This window comes from Cervus canadensis, chromosome 4 (assembly GCF_019320065.1).
Source record: "Cervus canadensis isolate Bull #8, Minnesota chromosome 4, ASM1932006v1, whole genome shotgun sequence".
NCBI classification, from domain to species: domain Eukaryota; kingdom Metazoa; phylum Chordata; class Mammalia; order Artiodactyla; family Cervidae; genus Cervus; species Cervus canadensis.
Genome location: NC_057389.1, coordinates 96,809,148 through 96,831,330, shown reverse-complemented (window position 1 = coordinate 96,831,330; position 22,183 = coordinate 96,809,148). Strand labels below are relative to the sequence as shown.

General features: G+C 43.1%; 1 protein-coding gene across 3 annotated transcripts in view; it reads right to left on the bottom strand.

The window, feature by feature from the left end:
• The window catches only part of RNF130 (ring finger protein 130), a 140,126-nt gene extending 134,021 nt beyond the window's left edge, over positions 1–6,105 (bottom strand). Inside the window, exon 1 of one of the 3 annotated variants that reach the window (XM_043466989.1) lies at positions 5,418–6,105. In XM_043466989.1, the coding sequence (XP_043322924.1) occupies positions 5,418–5,862 (445 nt within the window). In that variant the 5' untranslated portion in view covers positions 5,863–6,105. The remainder of the gene's footprint in view (positions 1–5,417) is intronic. The other 2 variants (XM_043466990.1, XM_043466988.1) reach the window with 2 other exon arrangements.
• Between the last annotated feature and the right edge of the window lie 16,078 nt (positions 6,106–22,183).

Here is a 22,183-nt window from a genome sequence, read left to right as displayed (position 1 = left end):
GGACATGGTCCAAAACACTATCAGACTTCTTTGAGAATTATCTAAAGAGAGAATTCACAGGCACATTAAAAGACTGCCTCAAAAATAATTTTCAATTGTCAAAATTAAAATCTATCCAGAAAAGATATTTGATAAACTGTATGCATTTTCCAAATGGTTCAATCAAAAAGATAACCTCACAAAACAAATTCTGAGAGTGTTTAAATTTTTCATTGTTGCAAAATATGTGTGTATACATAGAAACATATACACACCCATGTGACTGGCATGAAAAGAACACAATATCCTTAACGGGTATATCTGGCACTTTGTTTAACAAGGTTCGTCTTACTTCTTTACAGTTACCCCTGTTCAAGATGGAGGGATCTTACAAGCCATCTAATCTAATGCTCCTTCAAATGAAGGATTTCCCTTTTATAATATTCAAAACAGTGTTTTGTAGATTTGTTCATCCCTTAAAACTCATATTCAGAAATGAACATGCACTAAAAGTGTGCCTGGCCTATAATGAAGTGGGACCTGTGTTACCCAGGATATGATGCTCAAATGCATGCAAGATTAGAATGGGCTGGTCAGTGAGTGCACAGAGGCTTTGTCCTATGACATGCAGCTTGAAGCCTTATTTCCCCTCAACTCCTTTCACTGCAGCTAATTTTTTTTTACCCAAATTCAAGACTACATAATAATTTCTATTAACTTTTCTCTTAGTTTCAGCCCACCATTCCATACATTGAGATGCTGAGGATCCTGCCGTCCAATATTTAAGTTAAATATGTCACGTCTTTATCAAATCACTGGCACAACAAAGACCTTCACAATGTGAAGAATAGCAAGATGAAAACTCTAAGGCAGAAAGTACAGACAACACTTTGCTATAAAGAGAAACAGAAAGATGGAACAGAGGAAGGATATACGTATTTGGTGCGGAGGTTTAAAAATATATATTCAAATTTTATATGCTAATGAATCATCCAAAAGCAAAGGAAAAATACAAAATGTAAAAATATTTTCTAAATTGTTAAAATTTAATACAAATACAATTTATCATATATTGCTTGGTTATCTATTTTAGGTCAAATTTGGTTTTTAGAGCCTCCAGCTCCTTCTGAACTCTCTTTCCTTTCAGGGTCTCTGATTCCAGGATAACACCTACTTTTTTTCTGAATATTTTGAAATCTCTATATCCGGTAGCCCCTGCCTTTGGCATCACACAATCTAACATTTCATGGCCCTTTTCATCCAAGATCTTGTTTCCACATCGACTGCCTTCACGCTAAAATCAGAATTTTGAAAACCAAGTTTAGGTTTAATGGATTCATCCAACAAAATCACATATATAAAACATAAGAATCTAAGATTTTTTAAAAATGTTATGGCATCCCTTTAGTCAACCAGATGACCAAAAAAAATTTTATTACTTGGTAAAATTGTTGTCCAAGGCTTAAACATCCAATCCTGAAAATTTCAATGAAAATGACTATTCCAAATTCTTCCCAGCAGCATATTTGCATACAAAATGACATCATCAACAACAGGGCCTTCTCTCCCAACCCCCACACCCAGGCTCAAACAAAAAGTTAGTGTGCACACACACAAAGCACATCTACAACGTCTGTTCCACAGTAAATGTTAGCTAGATTTTACATTTGTTTCTAGATCTAGGCTCACCCTTTGAGTAAGTTAGTAATAAGAAAGCAACCATGAACAACAACCAGTATCTGTGAATAAATATAAGGCATGTTCCTGCAAAAGTTCACTTCAGAAAATAAATTCTTTACAGTTAAAATATGAAATTTGTTATCACCAAATAAATCTCCATTTAAAATGTACTCTAATGATAAAGAATGTATTTTCAAAGTACAACACTTGTTTATGAAATATTTTATAAAGTTTAACACTTTTCAAAATGTACTTCTAAAATACCAAAGCATTTAGGAAGAAATTGCCAAATTACTCTTTAAAGATATAGGACAAATAAATCTTGTCCAGTAATTCATATATGCCTAACTTACAGAAATAATGCAAAATAACTGGAGAGGTTTTTACTTTCACAACCTAATCAAAGAATTAAAACGAGTTGCCATGTTAAGCTCTAGGAAAACTAATTTTGTCTTTATATTCACCAAACACTTGTCCTCAAAATTAATTTTTATTAACTTCCCATCTATTGACCATGACTGGTTCTTTTTTGGCCAGTAATTCTGTCTCATAACTATTTTTTTTGTAATTTGAACATCACTTTGTTTAGTGTCAACACTCAGTAAATCTTCAATAAACACACTAAGAATTCTCTTCAATTTAAAATTACAAGCACGCAGAGTCAGAATCTATTATTTTTTCTAAAAGCACTAAAATTTGAGACTAAATTGAGAATATCATAATGTGAAATAACCAAATATTATTCAAATTTTAAGCTATTTTCTTTTTTTAAATTGAGGTATACTAGACATAACGGGCTTCCCTGGTGGCTCAGATAATAAAGAATCTGCCTGCATCGCAGGAGACCCGTGTTCCATCCTTGGCTCGGGAAGATCCCCTGGAGGTGGAAATGGCAACCCAATCCAGTATTTCTGCCTGGGAAATCTCATTGACAGAGGAGCCTGGTGGGCTACAGTCCATGTGGTTGCAAATATCCAGACACGATTGAGTGACTAGAGTACACTGACATAATAGACATAAGCTATTTCCTTACACATGAAAAATTTTAACAGATTTTTACCACCATTCTTGTTTTTTAAAATACATTCCTAGGACTTCCCTGGTGGTCCAGTGGTTGGAACTCTGCATTTCCACTGTGGGGGTGTGGGCTCGATCCCTGTTCGGGGGAACTAAAGATTCTGCACGCTAAAGATAGCATGGCCAAGAAACAAAAACAAAAAAACAAAGTACATTCCTAAATTCCTGCTGCAAAAGCACAAAAACTTCTTAGATTTCATGTTAGTCCATTGATTTAGAAACAGTTTATAGGTAAACTGACATAAAAATGCCACTAGACCGTGAGCTTCAGGAAGAAGAGAAATAATTTGTTTTGCTTATTTCTGGGGCCCCTCCCTCTTCCCCAGTACCTTGGATGGGTGGCTGGGACCAGCAGGTTTTCAATTAGTATTTGCTGGATTGAAAGAACCTATGTGTGCAGATCCCTTAGTAGAAAGCCAGACCCAAACTACCTGCAGGATTCCACCACCAATGCCATGAAAAAACCTTGAGCAATCTCATGATGTGCAGATACAAAATGAGCCCCTAGAGAACAAGGAAACGAAGAGAAGATAGACACCCAGGGGAACTGACTGCAGACTCAAGTTTCCAAGACTGCTCCAATGTACTCACACTGATGCCATGTCTAAAACTCCACCAATTCAGAGATTCATTTAGGTTAACAAATCTCCTCTTGTAAGAATGCAGGCACCATTTAAGCCTCTCAATAACCTTGTGTTGTGCTTAGTCGCTCAGTCGAGTCCAACCCTTTGCAAACTGCCAGGCTCCTCTGTCCATGGGGGTTCTCCAGGCAAGAATACTGGAATGGGTTGCTATGCCCTCCTCCAGGGGATCTTCCCAACCTAGGAATTGAACGGAGGTCTCCCACATTGCAGGCAGATTCTTTACCATCTGAGCCACCAGAGAAACCCCTCAATAAACTTAAGGTGTAACTATTTCATCATTCCCTTTTGCAGACAAAATTGAGGCTAAAAGGCCAAATTACTTTCCTAAACTCACACAGTACTTCTCCAGTGTCATAAGGCTTATGTATAGCACAACTGGAACCTCCCCACTGACAGAGGAACAAGACCAGCCTTTACCACCCATCAGTGTCCAATACCCTTCCAGCCAAACACCTAAAACAAGTTTTCTGAAAATGGGGCTTTTGCTTGGAATGACAGGCAAGCAACAAGTAGTTTCAGAACACAGATCACTTATGAGGCAAGTATCTAAAGCGAGGATCATAGATTCGAGGTGCCTAGAGGAACCCAAAGACAAACCACAGATTTCAAAACACTGCACAGGGCCAGTCCTTGTTCCACAACAGTTTGCCCCTCCCTTTCCACGTGACCCTCACAGATCTCAACCCCAGAAAACAGACTACCATTGTCAGTGCCACAGTTTGGCAATATTTTGTGTCCCAAGCACAGTGACTGGCACAGAACAAGCAAGCAAATATTTACTGAATGAACCAAAGGCCAAAGTTGTTACTGTGGGCAAGGCAGGACCCTAACTGCCTTTTTTTTAACAAAGTGGAGATGAGAAGTGCATACTGAGCAACTGATTACTGATGTAAAAATGAACGTGTGAAAGGAAGGTGTAAACTGGTGAAATGAAACCCCTTCCTGATTCTTCTTCCCTAGCTAGATTGCCTCAAAGAAAAAAACAGCTTAGCATGTTCGCTTTCAAACACGTATCTCAGAAGCGGCGTGATGTTTTAACAGTTTAGAGTATAAAAACAAACACCTTATGTAGGTTGCCTAGTTTAGGTCATCTAAACATGAAAAGCAGCTTTAAAAAAAGTCCCCGCTAAGCATTCTCAGAGTGAGAGTGGGTAGGGATGGAGAAGATAGTAGACATTTTTCCAAAAAGTCTGCTGTGGGCCAAAAACAAAATCATACTCCACAGTGTGGGAAAAGTTTCTTTTAAAACATTACCAGAAATTTGTACAAATATATGCTTTATACTAAATTATTAAAGAGCAAATGGTAGACGTAAGATTAAGCCAAATGTCTTCAAAGACAACTCTCAAAAATTTTACCTATTTCCCCTCTGGCAGACTCTCATGACCTGAAGACTTGGGTACAGGTTCCAATTGGTATCGGATTCGTCGTAACGTGAGATGTTCAGGCGTCAAATTACAGTAAAGCTGGTGGGGCACAATAAGAGCCAAAAGCAACACGGAAGATGCCCATTTTCCTCCTCCACCCTCCTTCCACTTGTCACTTAAGAAAAACGGCACGTTTTTACGGAAGAAAAGGGCCTCATCCTTCCAGATTCAATACAGCATAGTCTGTGATCTCGGGAAGGAATCTGTGCGGATTCCGAAATACAGGTTGAGACTTCATCCATCACGAACTAGTTTTGCGCTCTTCCACCACCTCCTTTGTCTGAGCTGTCCCTGCAAACTCGCAGTTCAATGCCTTCCTGTAAACAAGCTAACTGAACCAAGGGAAGGAAAAAAAAAAAAAGTCTTTTTAAAAAGAAAAGAAGAACCCAATAACACGTCTGGACGCTCATTCCCAGCAGCGAACAGGCGGGGGAGGACACGACGGGAACCTCGACCCTGGGGCCGCCCGCCGAGCGGCGCATCAATCCGGGCCGGGGTGGGGGCGCCGCGTCCGCCGCCTCCGCGCCCAGGTTGTGGCTCCTGGGGGATGGGGACAAACCCTGCCCCCCTCCGCCTTCCACGGCTCCTCTTTTCCCTGCCAGGCACTCACCTCCATGGATAGGCAGCGGCGCCAGAACCTGGCCGCGGACCTCGGCCTTGGGCGAGTCGAGTCCGTAGCGCCCGCGGTCGATGCGGAATGTAAGCGGGGCGCCGCGGCCGGGCTCCTGCACCGTCACGTTGATAAGCGCAGTGTAGTACTCCTGGCTCGCGTTGTCCGCCCGCGCCGGCCACAGGCTGCAGGTCAGCAGAGCGAACGCGGCGAGCCGGGCCGGGCCCGCCCGCGCCGCGCCGCTCATCGTCCCTCCGGCCGCCGCCGCTCGCGGACCGGGCTCCCGGGCCGGCGCCGAGAGGAGGGGCGGGCGCGGCCGGCCCTGCAGCGGGAGCGCACGCGCGCGGCCTGTGCGGGGCCGGGCACGAGCGCAGCCCTTCTCGGCGCCGCGGCCCCGCCGCTCGCCACCCTCAGAGCCACGGCCCGCCCGCAGGGACGCGCCCATGGGCGCTTCGGCGAGGACGGCGGGTCAGGGCTCGCGCGGTCGTCTCCTCTGGGTCCCTCCAGGGCCGTGTCGGCGGGCCCACTCCATCCCCTGGCCCGGTCCCGCCGAGTGGGGGCGCCTCGTGAGGACGCAGCCGGCGGGGAAGATGCGCCCGAAGGAAGGTCTCCGGAGCGCCAACTCCTCAGCGCCCGGCGGCCGCCTCAGGCGCGCGCTCCCCGCCGCCCCGCCCCCTGCCTGTGGAGTGGCACGGCGCAGGCCTGGGACTCAGCCCCACCTTCTTGCGCTTGCGTGCGAGCGCCTGTCGACTCCCGCCCGCCGGCACGAGGGCCCTGCAAGCCCCTGAGCTCGCTTGCCCCACACCCGGCCATGTTTGTACGTCAGGCCGGACGCGCGTCTGGCTTGGAGCCTGGGGGCTTTCCATGACCCTGTGGAAGAGTTTGAGATGAGGATACAAAAGAAAAATAGCTAAAACTTTAAAATTATTTTTAAAATTAAATGTCTGTGGGATTTCACATTTCAGCTGGTCACCTCCAAGTCATGTAATCGGCATCTCGGGAGGGGGTGGGGAATGCTTCTGTGCAATTAAAAGAATACGGGAGCTCACTGGACCCGGATCTTTAAGGATATCTGAGTTATCCGGAAAGGACGTCTACAGACTAGATGAAATCTCCAGAGGCACTGGACAAGACAGGCATTATGGTGAGGCTCGCTCCTCCCACCACCTCCCTCCCCCAGTACACACACAACTCTAAACACACACACACACACACACACACACACACACACACACACACACACACACACACACACACACACACACACACACACACACACACACACACACACACCCGTGTCAGTCCATGTCAGTTAAGCTATGGACTTTTCTAAAGCATAGATGAAAGGGAAAGGGGATTCTAGCTTCAGGTGCAGCTGAATTCAGGAGTTTATATGTTAGTGGGCAGTACACTCATCATTGCGATGAAGTGGAGAGGAAGGGAGATTCTCAGGTGGCTCAGAGGTAAAGACTATGTCTGCCAGTGCAGGAGACACAGGAAATGTCAGTTGATCCCTGAGTTGGGAAGATCCTGTAGGAGGAAATGGCAAGCCACTCCAGTATTCTTGCCAGGAAAAGCCCATGCACAGAGGAGCCTGGTGGTCTACACTCCATGGGCTCAGAAAGAGTCATACACAACTGAACAACTGAGGACGGGGAGGAAGGATGGTATCTTCTGACTAGTCAGGCTTGGATCTCCTGCCTTCTGTGGTGGCAAGGGGATGAAGTCAGCCTTGCACAACCAAAAGTACTGAGAATCAGAGAGAGAGGCTACTTCTGAAAGGAAAGGTGAGCTGCTGTTTCCAGTGAAAGGGTATAGATGCAGTTCAGGCCAACACAGCTGTCCACTGGTGCTGCCTTATCAACATTCTTAACAAGTTCTTCCTCCAGTTCCTTTCCTTCTATCCCCACCAGGTTTGTTTGTCTCGTCCATGCCCTGTCTTGAGACTGCATTTTATTTACTTGCATACAGTAATTAACTGCAAGGACATCAAACCAGTCAGTCCTAAAGGAAATCAATCCTGAATATTCATTGAAAGGACTGATGCTGAACCTGAAGCTCCAATACCTTGACCACCTGATGGGAAGAACTGACTCATTGGAAAAGACCTTGATGCTGGGAAAGATTGAAGCCAAAAGGAGAAGAAGGCAGCAGAGGATAAAATGGTTAGGTAGCATTACCGACTCAATGAATATGAATCTGAGCAAACTCCAGGAGATAGTGAAGGACAGGGAAGCCTGGTGTGTTTCAGTCCATGGGCTCCCAAAGAGTCACACACAACTTAGCAACTGAACAACAACAACAAATTAAGCAACTAGGTCACAATCCTAGGCCCTGTATTTAAGGAGACTCTCTCACAGCTGGACCCCTCTCAGGGCAAGGAGTCCTTGGACTCAAAGTACCCTTGCTCAGGCACTGAGAGCCAGGATTCCCTTTCCAAACAGCCCTGGACCACTTAGGGCCTACATGGTAGGCTCTTCCCTAGTGAGGGTTTTCTTACTCTGCTCTTGTCTCTTAACTTGCCCTGCCCTGCCCCTGCTTGAGAAACTCATGCCGCCTACTCACTTGTCCTTAAAAAGGTCTTTCAAAGTGTAAGGTGCCTATGCCTCCTGGCACGAGAGATCTTTATAGAGACCCAGAAACACCACCCTATTAAATCAGTTGGAGAGAAAGTGCATCTCTTTAAAGCTTTCTTTGGGCCCTTCCTTCTGAATCTGTCAAGAAGAAAATTAGATCTAAAGTGCTTTTAACACTTCTCTGGAACTTGATAATCCCTCTTTCAAACAAAGTGGGATTAGGTCTTTGCACACAACCATAGCAGGCACCAGCACCTAGAACAATATTAAAAATAACCTGCATGTGGGGTGTAATTGTGTTTAATTTAATGGAAACATTTCTGTTAGGGCAAGATGTTTTTCATTTTTAAAAAACTTAATTTATTTTAACTGGAGGCTAATTACAATATTGCAGTGGTTTTTGCCATACATTGACATGAATCAGCTATGGGTGTACATGTGTCCCCCATCCTGAACGCCCCTCCCCCCTCCTTCCCCATCCCATCCCTCAGGGTCATCCAAGTGCACCAGCCCTGAGCACCCTGTCTCATGCATCGAACCTGCACTGGCGATCTATTTCATATACGGTAATGTACATGTTTAAATACTATTCTCTCAAATCATCCCACTCTCGCTTTCTCCCATGGAGTCCAAAAGTCTGTTCTTTGTCTCTGTGTCACTTTTGCTGTCTCTTTTATTGGGTCATTGTGATAATCTTTCTAAATTCCATATATATGCATTAATATACTGTATTGGCATTTTTCTTTCTGACTTACTTCACTCTATATAATACACTCCAGTTTCATCCACCTCATTAGAACTGATTCAAATGCCTTCTTTTTAATAGCTGAGTAATATTCCATTATGTATATGTACCACAGCTTTCTGATTCACTTGTCTGCAGATGGACATCTAGGTTTCTTCCGTGTCCTGGCTATTGTAAACAGTGCTGTGATGAACATTGGGGTACACATATCTCTTTCAATTCTGGTTTCCTCAGTGTGTATGCCCAGCAGTGGGACTGCTGGGTCATATGGCAGTTCTATTTCCAGTTTTTTTAAGGAATCTCCACACTGTTCTCCATAGTGGCTGTACTAGTTTGCATTCCCACAAACAGTGTAAGAAGGTTCCCTTTTTGCCACACCCTCTCCAGCAGTTACTGTTTGTAGATGTTTTGATAGCAGCCATTCTGACCAGCATGAGATGGTACCTCATTGTGGTTTTGATTTGCATTTCTCTGATAATGAGTGATGTTGAGCATCTTTTCATGTGTTTGTTAGCCATCTGTATGTCTTCTTTGGAGAAATGTCTGTTCAGTTCTTTGGCCCATTTTTTGATTGGGTTATTTGTTTTTCTGGAATTGAGCTACGTGAGCTGCTTGTATATTTTTGAGATTTAATTCTTTGTAAGTTGCTTTATTTGCTATTGTTTTCTCCCATCCTGAAGGCTGTCTTTTCACCTTGATCATAGTTTCCTTCGTAGTGCAAAAACTTTTAAGTTTCATTAGGTCCCATTTATTTATTTTTGCTTTTATTTCCATTACTCTGGGAGGTGGGTCATAGAGGATCCTGCTGTGATTTATGTCAGAGAGTGTTTTGCCTACGTTTTCCTCTAGAAGTTTTATAGTTTCTGGCCTTACATGTAGAACTTTAATCCATTTTGAGTTTATTTTTTGTGTATGGTGTTAGAAAGTGTTCTAGTTTCATTCTTTTACAAGTGATTGACCAGTTTTCCCAGCACCACTTGTTAAAGAGATTGACCAGTTTTCCCAGCACCACTTGTTAAAGAGATTGTCTTTTCTCCATTGTATATTCTTGCCTCCTTTGTCAAAGATAAGGTGTCCATAGGTGCGTGGATTTATCTCTGAACTTTCTATTTTGTTCCATTGATCTGTATTTTTGTCTTTCTGCCAGTACCATACTGTCTTGATGACTGTAGCTTTGTAGTATAGTCTGAAGTCAGTCAGGTTGATTCTTCCAGTTCCAGTCTTCTTTCTCAAGATTGCTTTGGCTATTCAAGGTTTTTTGTAATTCCATACAAACTGTGAAATTATTTGTTTTAGTTCTGTGAAAAATACTGTTGGTAGTTTGATAGGGATTGCATTGAATCTATAGATTGCATTGGGGTAGTATACTTATTTTCACTACACTGATTCTTCTGATACATGAACATGGTATATTTCTCCATCTATTTGTGTCCTTTTTGATTTCTTTCATCAGTGTTTTATAGTTTCCTATATATAGTTATTTTGTTTCTTTAGGTAGATTTATTCCTAAGTATTTTATTCTTTTTCTTGCAATGGTGAATGGAGTTGTTTCCTTAATTTCTCTTTCTGTTTTCTCATTGTTAGTGTATAGGAATGCAAGGGATTTCTGTGTGTTAATTTTATATCCTGCAACTTTACTATATTCATTGATTAGCTCTAGTAATTTTCTGGTGGTATCTTTAGGGTTTTCTATATAGAGGATCATCTCATCTGGAAACAGTGAGAGGTTTACTTCTTCTTTTCCAATCTGGATTCATTTTATTCCTTTTTCTTCTCTGATTGCTGTGGCTAAAACTTCCAAAACTATGTTGAATAGTAGTGGTGAGAGTGAGCCCCCTTGTCTTGTTCCTGACTTTAGGGGAAATGCTTTCAATTTTTCACCATTGAGGATAATGTTTGCTGTGGGTTTATTATATATGACTTTTATTATGTTGAGATGTGTTCCTTCTATGCCTGCTTTCTGGAGGGCTTTTTTTTTATTATCATAAATCAATGTTGAATTTTATATAATATAAAATATAATGAATTAATTAGTAGTTATACAAGAGAATAAATACCTCTTTTGCATGGTACAAGTGACTTTAGCCACTTTTACTACAACAAGGGGTTTACACTCACATTATTGTGCAACCATTTTTACCATCCACCTCCAGTCTCTTATCACCTTGTAAAACTGAGACCCTGTACCCATTAAACAATAACATCCTCCTCCCCCAGGCCCTGGGACCACCGTTCTATTTTCTGTGTCTACCAATTTCACTATTCCACTCATATAAGTGGAACAAATACAGTATTTGTCCTTCTGTGACTAGCTTATATCACTTAGCATAATGTCTTTTAGCATCACAGTAATCCGAGTCTGTGCCCAAACCACTAATGTCAAAAAAGCTGAAGTTGACTGGTTCTATGAACACCTACAAGACCTGGAACTAACACCCCCAAAGTATGTCCTTTTCATCATAGAGGATTGGAATGCAAAAGTAGGAAGTCAAGAGATAGCTGGAGTAACAGGCAAGTTGGTCTTGGAGTACAAAATGAAGAAGGCAAAGGCTAATACAGTTTTGTCAAGAGAACACACTGGTCATAGCAAACAGTCTCTTCCATCAAAACAAGAGACAACTCTACACATGGACATCACCAGATGGTCAATACCAAAATCAAATTGATTCTATTCTTTGCAGCCAAAGATGGAGAAGCTCTATACAGTCAGCAAAAACAAGACCTGAAGGTGACTGTGGCTCATGATCAGCTCCTCATTTCAAAATTCAGGCTTAAATTCAAGAAAGTAGGGAAAACCAGTTGGCCTTTCAGGTATGACCTAAATCAAATCCCTTATGATTATGCAATTAAGGTGATGAATAGATTCAAGGGATGAGGTCAAGATTCAGGCATTCAAGAGAGTGCCTGAAGAACTATGGACAGAGGTTCATAACACTGTACAAGAGGTGCTGACCAAAACCATCCCAAAGAAAAGGAAATGCAGGAAGGCAAAATGGTTGTCCAAGGAGGCCTTAAAAACTAGCTAAGAAAAGAAGAGGAGTGAAAGGCAAAGGAGAAGGGAAAAGATATACCCAACTGAATGCAAAGTTACAGAGAATAGCAAGGAGACATAAGAAAGCCTTCTAATGTGAACAATGCAAAGAAATAGAGGAAAACAGTAGAATGGGAAAGATTGGAAATCTCTTCAAGAAAGTTGGGGATATCAAGGGAACATTTCATGCAAGGAAGGGCACAATAAAGAACAGAAGTGGTAAGGATCTAACAGAAGCAGAAAAGATTAAGAAGAGGTGGCAAAAATACACAAAAGAACTATACAAAAAAGTCTTAATGACCCAGATAACTACAATGGTGTGGTCACTTACCTAGAGCCAGACATCCTGGAGTATGAAGTCAAGTGGACCTTAGGAAGCATTACTATGAACAAAGCTAGTGAAGGTGATGGAATTTTAGCTGAGCTTTAAAATCCTAAAAGATGCTGCAGTTAAAGTGCTGCACCCAATATGTCAGCAAATTTGGAAAATTCAGCAATGGCCACAGGAATGAAAAAGGTCAGTTTTCATTCCAATCCCAAAGAAGGGCAATGCCAAAGAATGTCCCAACTACTGTACAGTTTCATTCATTACACATGCTAGCAAAGTTACGCTCTAAATCCTTCACGCTAGGCTTCAGCACTGTGTGAACTGAGAACTTCCAGGTGTAGAAGCTGGGTTCAGTAAAGGTAGAGGAACCAGAGGTCAAATTGCCAACATTCATTGGGTCATGGAGAAAGCAAGGGAGTTCTAGAAAACATCTGCTTCATTGACTGAGCTAAAGACCTTGACTGTGTGGATCACAGCAAACTGTGGAAAATTCTTAAAGTGATGGGCGTACTGACCACTTTACCTGTCTTTTGAGAAACCAGTATGCAGGTCAAGAAACAACAGATAGAACCAGACATGAAACAACTGATTGGTTCAGAATTGGGAAATGAGTAGGAAAAGGCTGTATTGTCACTCTGCCTATTTAACTTATATACATAATACATCATGCAAAATTCCAGGCTGGATGAATCACAAGCTGGAATCAAGATTGCTGGGAAAAATAGAAGCAACCTCAGATATGCAGATGATACCACTCTGATGGCAGAAAGTGAAAAGAAACTAAAGAGCCTCTTGATGAGGGTGAAAGATGAAAATGAAAAAGCTGGCTTAAAACTCAGCACTCAAAAAACTAAGATCATGACATCTGTCCCAATCATTTCATGGCAAATAGAAGGGGGAAAGTGGAAACAGTGACAGATTTTATTTTCTTAGGCTCCAAAATCACTGCGACAGTGACTGCAGTCATGAAATTAAAAGATGCTTGCTCCTTGAAAGGAAAGCTGTGACAAACCTAGACAGTGTATTAAAAAGAAGAGATATCACTTTGCCGACAAAGGTCTGTATAATCAAAGCTGTGGTTTTTCCAGTAGTCATGTATGGATGTGAGAGTTTGACCATAAAGAAGGCTGAGTGCTGAAGAATTGATGCTTTCGAAGTGTGGTGCTGGAGACTACTCTTGAGAGTTCGTTAGACAGCAAGGAGATCAAGACAGTCAGTTATAAAGGAAAGCAGTCGTCAATATTCATTGGAAGGACTGATGCTGAAGCTGAAGCTCCGATACTTTGGCTGCCTGATGTGAAGAGCCAACTCATTGGTAAAGACCCTGATGCTGTGAAAGATTGAAGGCAAAAGGAGAAGGGGGAAACAGAGGATGAAATGGCTAGATAACATCAGCAACTCAATGGACCTGAGTTTGAGCAAACTCCTGGAGAGCATGAAGGATCAGGAAGCCTGGCATGCTGCATTCCATGGGGTCATGAATAGTGGGACATGACTTAGCATCTGAACAACAAAAATGTCTTTTAGGTTCATCCATGTTGTGTCTTTGAGTCTTTCCTTCTTAAGGATGAATAATATTCCTTTGTATGTATATACCATACTTTGTTTATCAGTCTGTCTATGACCACTTGAATTGATTCCCATCTTTTGGCTGTTGCGAATGATGCTTCAATGAACATGGAGTACAAATACCTCTTTAAGATTCTTATTTTCATTCTTTTGCATGAATATCCAGAATTGGGATTGCTAGGTCATATTGTAGTTCTATGTTTTTGTTTGTTTGTTTGTTTGTTTGTTTTAAGGAACTGCTATATTCTTTTCTATGGCATCCATACCATTTTACATTCTCAGCAAACATGCACAAGTGTTCCTATGTCTCCACACTCACACCAACACTTTGGACAAAACTACCCTTTGAAATATTTATTCAAGTGAAAAAAAGAGTTAGTTGATTAAAAATAGTAAGTTGATTAAAAGCACAAGTGATACTTGGCTATCACAGATCTTGTGAAGGACACATTCTGAGGTCTGACTCAGGCCCATGCTGGCCTGGGAGTGAGCTGCCCATGAGCCTCCCACCTCTTTGGGGCCATTTCTCTGGCTCTACCACATATAACTCTCCCCTGCTTTTGCAATAAGTTCCAGGTCACCTGGAAGCCCAAACTGAAATTCTCCTTCTCTGCAGAGCTCCAGTGGGCCCAGTTGCCAGCCTTCCAGCTTCGAGTCCTTCAGAACTGCCTTCCCAGGCCTGTGAACAAAGGTATCCTGTGTATACTACATTTGTGGAGATGCTCCAGGGATCCGAGCCCAAGCTGGGTTCCCTGGGCAATGTTGGAAACCTCAAAGGATTGTGCAAAAATCTCAGTCCTCCTCCTCCTCACCCTTCTTCTCTTCCATTCTTTCTTAAATGGCACATGGTCCTCTCTGGTCCTAAGAAGACCCCAATGTTACTATTTATGTGTTCCCTTTTATCACTACCCTGCACTCTCATTCTTTACCCTACAGGCAACCACTCCAATGTTTAATATGTATCTTTGGTGTTCTTGCAAAATGGTGGTGTTATTTTAGTGTACATGTACTTCTTAATTATTAAACAGTATTGGTTATAGAGGTCATTCTGTTTTTCACTCTCTTAACTCATCATTATGCTAGAGTTTTTTCCTTTTTCTTACATTTATATGTTAAATTTTATACTGTACTTGTACATACTTGTACTAAAATGCAAACAAATCTTATTGTACAGATCAACAGATGTTTAATAAGTGAAAACACCTTTGTGGCCACCACCAAGATCAGGCTAGAGAACATTACTAGCACCCTCAAAGGTTTCCTGGACTTCTCAGTCAGTAGCATCCCACTGTTGTGATTCTGTTACCAGAGATAAGTTTGCCTATTTTGAACTTTATAGAAATAGAATCATATAATATGTACTCTTTGGTGTCTGGTTTCTTTTTCCTAAAAGTATATCTTCGAGATTCTTTTCTTTTTTTGCATTTAGTGAAGTACTTTGCTTTTTTTCTTTGCAGTATACTATTTCACAGTGGATTTGTTCATTTTTTTGTTGATAGGCATCTGTATTGATTTCCATTTGGGGCTTTTATGAACACAGCTGTTACGAAGACTCTGTGTGTCATTTGGTGGACATGTGTAGGCCTCTCTGAGGGTATATAATGTGGAGTGGAATGGCTGCACCATAGGGTAAGCGTGTATTTAGCTTTGGTGGATACTAGTGCTATTTTTCTAAGCTTCTCTCCATTTCCCCCATCCCTAGTCTCAGCCTCTCTTTTCTGTTTCTCCCCTGGGGTGCTGTCCCTTGAAGGTCTTGGTCGATGTCAGCTTCCCCTGCTGTTGCTGCTGATTATCACACGCTCCCCTTGCTAAACTGTGGCCATGGATGAGATGATTGTGGAAACTTAGTCTAATCCCCACGGGAGAGATCATCATGGAGAAGCTGTTCATAGTGTGTTCCTCATGGATCCTAAAGTCCCAAGAGATGCAGCAGATAAAGAGCCCTGTGGAGACATTAAGACTGTACAAGACACATTTCTGGATACTGCCTGAGCATTTTTACATTCACAACACATTTGCTACCTCCTCCTTTTGGAAGACCCAGTGACATGCCAGGCCCCTTTCCAGAGGGCAGGCGAGACAAGTTCCATTTTCCCAGAGTGTAGCCTCTGGGTTGCTTGGACCAGCCCACAGAAAGGGGAAGTGCAAAGAACATTTTTGATTTAACAATTAAGTGTTCATTTTAACATTACCTTCTTTTTTATAGCAAGTGATTTCACTTTCGCTGATAGTAATACCACCTGTCTTTAAAAACTGAGGTATCTTAGAGAAGAGTATCTAACAAAAAATAGGAGAATTCCCTGGTTGTCCAATGGTTAGGACTTTGTGCTTCCACTGCAAGGGGCATGGGTTCAGTGTCTGGGCAAGGAACTAGGACTTGGCAAACCTCTCAGCTCGGGGGAAAAAAAATAAGGTAGAACAAGGATGTGATGTAAAAGTGATGTGCAAAAGATCAAAGTGAGGGAAATGCTGACAAGGAAAAGAGAAGGGGCTTCAGAGACTGACAGGCACAGGGACTGGTGCAGGGTTCGCATAGCTGCCTAGGTAAGAACTGCAGCTCTGCCGTCCTACAGCATTAATCAGAACAGATGGTCCTGAGTGGATAGTCCCTCGGCTGGCCAGTGTCCTGCATTCTCAGGCACCCGGAGCCCCCCTGCTAGCAGGGGCACAAGGTAACAGCATTTTATTTAGAAAAATGTAAGCTATATTTATATTGGTAGTCCAAAACACTTAATCTTTCTTAACTAAAGACTTCAAGTTATAAGACAAAGTTGGAAGTTGGCAAGTGAAGCCCTTGTATGTCATCACTTGGGTTCAACCTTTGTTAACATTTGTTTGCTTTATCTATTGCTTTTATTTTAAAATTGTTTTCCTGAACCATTTTATGATCCCTTGGCCTGTTCTCCTATATTACTATGACCAAAACAATAAGTAGTAATTCTGTAAAATAATCCATATCTTACCCTATTCAAATGTTCCCAAGCATCCAAAAATGCCGCCCCACCCCACTGTTTTCTTTGAATGGGATCCAGTGAAGTTTCTGCATTGGGTTCGATTATGTCTTTTACTAAAAATTCAGGCTTTTAGGTTACAGGCCCAGTACCAGCAGATCATAAGAAACAGATGACTGTCCTCCAGACCCGAGCTTGTATCCTAGATATACCACTTGGAGTTCACCAGAAAATGTATTGCATTTTTTGTGGTCGTCTTTGTCAATAGTATGAATACTGTTGTGTCATACTTTTATGTGTAGACACTTAAATTATACCACAGTGACTGCAACTTTCCTCATGTTTAACGTACCAGAAACCTCAAAAAACGGAAGTGACCCAGGGTCCTCTCACCTCCGAAAGGGTCACTAGAGGAAGGAAATGGCTGCCCCTTCTCCCTTTCCTGGTTGGGTGGCATTAGGGAAGTAATGGCAGGATGTGGAGAGAGGAGGCCTGCTACAGTGGTGGTCCTCTGAGCCCAGCAGTGTTCATAGGCCACCTCCATAAGGGTGGGCCTGGTGTTGGGTCAAGTGGTATCGTGAAAGTCTCTGTAGACAGAGGACTTTGATGAGAGACAAAATGGCTCAAATTTCGAACCAGTCATGGTCCTGGGCTGGAATTTGATTTTCCTGAGGACTCTCAAATATGGAGGTTGTATGCCCATTCTGCATATGAGGAAGCCAGCTCAGAGAAGTGAGCTTTTTGTCCAGTGACCTTGCCCCAGCTAATGAGGTGGTACCCGTGGGTGGAGCCCAGTCCTGGCTGGCTCCACGACCCTCACTCTGCTCACTCCTGCAGGTTACTGCCAGGTTAAGGAATTCAGACAATGCTCAGACCAGGGAGCCAGAGGCTCTCTCCAGGAATTTGGGTGGGGCCTGGGGCCAATGCTGAGTGGGCACAGGCTGCTGGACTGGGAGCCTTTTAGCAGAATCGAAGGCATCGCCCAATGCTTTGTCAGGATTCATTTAGTCAGAGTGATGAACGACTGCGCCAGCAGGAGCTGAGAGAGGAGATGCCTGCTGGGCTGAGCTTGTTTGGGAAGAGCAGCCCTCATGTCTGCTGACCTGGGGCGGTGGTCCCTGGAACTCCTAGGGTCCCCTGCCAGGGTGCCTTGCTGTGTCTGGAAGGGCTTTCTGTTCACAGGCTGGAGATGTGTACAGAGAGAGTTTTAGAAAGCTGTCTGGTGAAGACAGGGCAGCAGGACCAGTCTCAGAAAGGACAGCACCCGGCCGACCCTGGGGATCTGGGCAGTGGGAACAGAGGGGTGGCTTCATCAAGGCACAGCTGTTGGATGAAGTTAACATTGCACTCCTCAGGGAAAAAAGCATCTGACTTGTCTAGTTTGAGTCAAGTGATCCTAGATCACTTGATCCTAGAAACGCAAGGCACCTTTATGTCAGTCTGCTGAGGGAACATGAGTGGAGGAGAAATAGCCCCCAGAGTGGCACAGCCCAATGCCAGTGGAGACAAGGCACAGACACACGTGTGGCCCAGGAGGCAAGGGCGGCTCTGTCCGCTGCAGGAAAACCACACGGGCTGCTTATCCCACTTCCTGCCAGGTGGATGCCGCTGATCTCTTCCAGAAGTAGAGGTGGAGTTACAAGTCTGCCTCTTCAGGCATGTCATCCAGCTGGAGGCCATGCCACTTCCAATTTGTGTGTGTGTGTGTGTGTGTGTGTGTGTGTATGTGTGTGAGATTGTCTGCAAGACTAGTATTAGAATCCCATCAGCTTTTCTCTGACCTGGGAATTCAGGTGGAGTAGTGGAAAGCAAACTGTCAGCCCAGAGCTGACACCAGCCCTTCATGCTACTTTTAAAACAACAGGAAACACAAGACAACTAAAACTATGTACACAAGGATGCTTATTGCAGCATTTATTATAGGGGCAGAAAGTTGGGAATAAACTCATTTTTTTATTAAGCAAATTATGGTACAAATTTGAGGATGATTATGTAGTTATTACTATATCAAACAAGTTGTAGTAATGGGACCAACGCTTATGATGTAATGTCGAGTGCAGACACAGAATATGAAATAAATCTCTGGTGGTCACTCTGTAGACTAAGTCCACCTATGGGAACACAGCCAAGAAGGAAAGCTTAGTTCAGTTCAGTTCAGTCCCTCAGTCGTGTCCGACTCTTTCTGACCCCATGGACTGCAGCACGCTATGCCTCCCTGTCTATCACCAACTCCCAGAGTTTACTCAAACTCATGTCCATCAAGTCGGTGATGCCATCCAACCATCTCATCCTCTGTCATCCCCTTCTCCTCCTGCCCTCAATCTTTCCAGCATCAGGGTCTTTCCCAATAAGCCAGTCCTTCCCATCAGGTGGTCAAAGTATTGGAACCTCAGCTTCAGCATCAGTCCTTCCGATGAATATTCAGGGTTGATTTCCTTTAGGATTGACTGGTTTGATCTCCTTGCAGTCCAAGGGACTCTCAAGAGTCTTATCCAACACCACAGTTCAAAAGCATCAATTCTTTGGCGCTCAGCTTTAGCAAAGTGAAAATAGTTTGATTTATTCGGGAAGGTTATGGGTAATTGTTTTTACTTTGCATTTTTTTCTGTTTTCAAAATGTTGTGTTCTTTTTGCAATTATAAAAAAGCTATCTCTGATGACCCATCATGAGACCACTGAGGAACCTATTAGAAGAAGGAGGGTTGTGGAGCCAAGGTTAAGGAGCTTATACAAAGTTGGGCTGGTTGAATTGTGGGCTAGTGGCTTCCAGTGACCCTCAGTAAAATTCTCCTACACAGGCTTAATATTGTCCAAATATTTAGTGATTCTATACCCAGCTCTTAAAGCAAAAATAGGCATAACTTTGGTCTATTGACTTTGCATCCTTACTGAAGATAAATCTCACACGATTGCACCACATGGGATATGAATACAAGCTATATTCCTGTAAGTCCTTATTCAAGAATTGTGCCAGTTTGGTTTTTAATGTTGTTGCTGAAGGCGGAGTGGACCAGCTCATTACCCTGCTGGAGTCACAATTGAATGTCCTTCCTGCCAATCGTTTTTTTGTCCTGGGAGAAGTTACCAATAGGTGGAGAACACATGTGCCAGTGAAGCGTACGCCCCATTGTGGATCATAACCTCCTAGGAAAGTTTGGGGTGGGGCATCCAGATCTGCTCAGATGTATGAAAAAAAAGAAACCTCCCAGGAGATCCTATTGGTAGAGGATGAAGGCCCATGGGGAATGCCAGGAGACTGCACACCAGCTTGAGGAATGAGTTGACAGGTCCTGTGAGGTATTACTCAGTGGTTATTCCAGCCCCTCCTATCTTATCTGATTCTACTGTAAGGGCTATAGGAGGTAAAAACTCGGTTTTCCTGTACATCCATCCATCCATCCATTCATCCATTCACTCATTCATTCAGGTCCCTCATTGAGCAGCAGTTCTAAGAATTTGGAATATGTAAGCAAATAAGGATCCCCTCCCTCAGGACACATGCTAGGCAAGATGCATTTCTGGCTAGTGTCTTGGGAGGGAAGGTCTGCTATTGCCACGTCTTACCCTTTCTTCTGCCCACATGGGATCATGAGGATGGAGACCATATATTAATGGTGGTGGAGAAGCAAGGGTGAAGGAGCCTGGGTCCTTCTGTATTCTTTTGTGCTTATTTGTTTAAACTGCTGTGTAGAAGATTTCCCATTATTTGTATCTGAAAGCAAACCTGACTGATGTAAACAGAGAAAAGTGGGGGCACAGAAAATCTCTATGCCTGGCCTCTGGGTGTCTTAACATCCGAAGATAAATCTCCCCTCTTCTGTTCATTTTAGAAGATGCTCAAATTAGTTCTCCTGACTGAAGGCACTCAACTCTAAGAATGAAGGAGTGGGGATTTTGGGGTATAAACAAAGAGGGAAGCTGGGGAGGGTCCAGAAACAGACTGGTGGCCCTGTAGGTATGGGGTGGTATGTACTAACTAGGGCCATTTTAGTTGCAGTACCAGAAATCCAGCTCAATGTGGAGGAAATTTTTTGTGACCGCTTATGAAAAGTCTGGGCGTGGTGTAAGCTTAGGCATCAGTGAATCAAGAGGTCAAATGATGTCATCAGAGCTGGGCTTCTGGTGACTCTCTCTCTCAGCGTTTCTTTCTTCTTTGTTGCCTTCATTCATTCTCAAGTAAGCTCTCTCCATGTGGGTGTGAGATGAGCTCCAACAGGCCCAGGGGGGTTCATTGTGTTCTTTCAGAATCCTAGGAGAGAATAGCAGGAGAGAAAGTGCTTTTCTTTCTCAATGGACTTTCCATTCTATATTCTGAGTCTGTCTTTATATCATGAGTTCACCACCAAGATGACCATTATGACCAAATGGATAAATGCTCTGACTGGTCAAACCTTACCATATGCTCACTCAGGGAGGCAGACATGGAATCCCCTTGACCCAACCCCATAGACTGAGGATGGATGGTATGGTACAGTAAAAAAATAAGTATTTGGTATTTGTCCCTGGTTCCTGTCACATAGCCACTAAAACCATTGCCATCTACAGAGTGATCGTGTCTTTTGTGTGCAAAGGAGACGAGATGGCTGGGAGTCCTTAGATAGCTTTAGCAATGGAGGCTGATTGCCAGAAAGACCAAGGTACGGTTAGAGGATTGGGATATTTAGCCGCATCCCCCAATCTCCAGTGAGAAGATTGGGTTAATCAACAGTGGCCATCAGTTTCATCAGTCATACATACGTACTGAAACCTCCACAAGACTACTAAACAACAGATTTGGAGAGTCCTTGGGTTGGTGAACACAGCAAAGTGCTGGAAGGATGGCATGCTAAGAGGGCATGGAAGCTCTACCCACCCTCCTTCCCCATACCTTGTCCTATAAGTTTCTTCCATTTGGCTGTTCCCGAGTTATATCCTTTATAATCCCGGGTTGGGAAGACCCCCTGGAGAAAGGAATGGCAACCCTCTCCGGTATTCTTGCCTGGAGAATTCCATGGACAGAGGAGCCTGGCAAGCTACAGTCCATGGGGTGGCAAAGAGTTGGACTTTGACTGAGGGATGAATACTTTCACTTTCTTTATCTTTAAAATAAAATTAATATTGATCTCACATGATAACTGGGAAGATTAAACTTTCTATTTAAGGGTTCTGAAGCTGGCCAAGATAAAGTAAAACCACTAAATTCTATCGATCTCATCAGTTACAATAACTCTAAACATGTTAGCAATGACAGGCAAATTGGAGAGAAGAGCCAAAACTTGAAGAATAACCCATAATGGGGACAAGATTCCCAGATTCTTTTCCTCTCTCATCTTCCAATTTTGAATTGAGGTCAGTCCCAGTATAGAACTGTGCAGAGGAACTATCCCTGTAGCCAGAGGACTAGGAAAGGGGCCTCTGCAGGATGAAGTGTGTGTGGGGAAATCGTTGGATTCAGTTTATTTTTCCCATTTTTTCCCTATCCTGTTCCTGCCCCGAGGACAGCCTTAGTTGCAAAGCTGCACTACTGTGGTAGCAGTGTAAATACCTAAACTTCAAGGGGAAACTCATGTGAGCCAGAGTGTGGGGC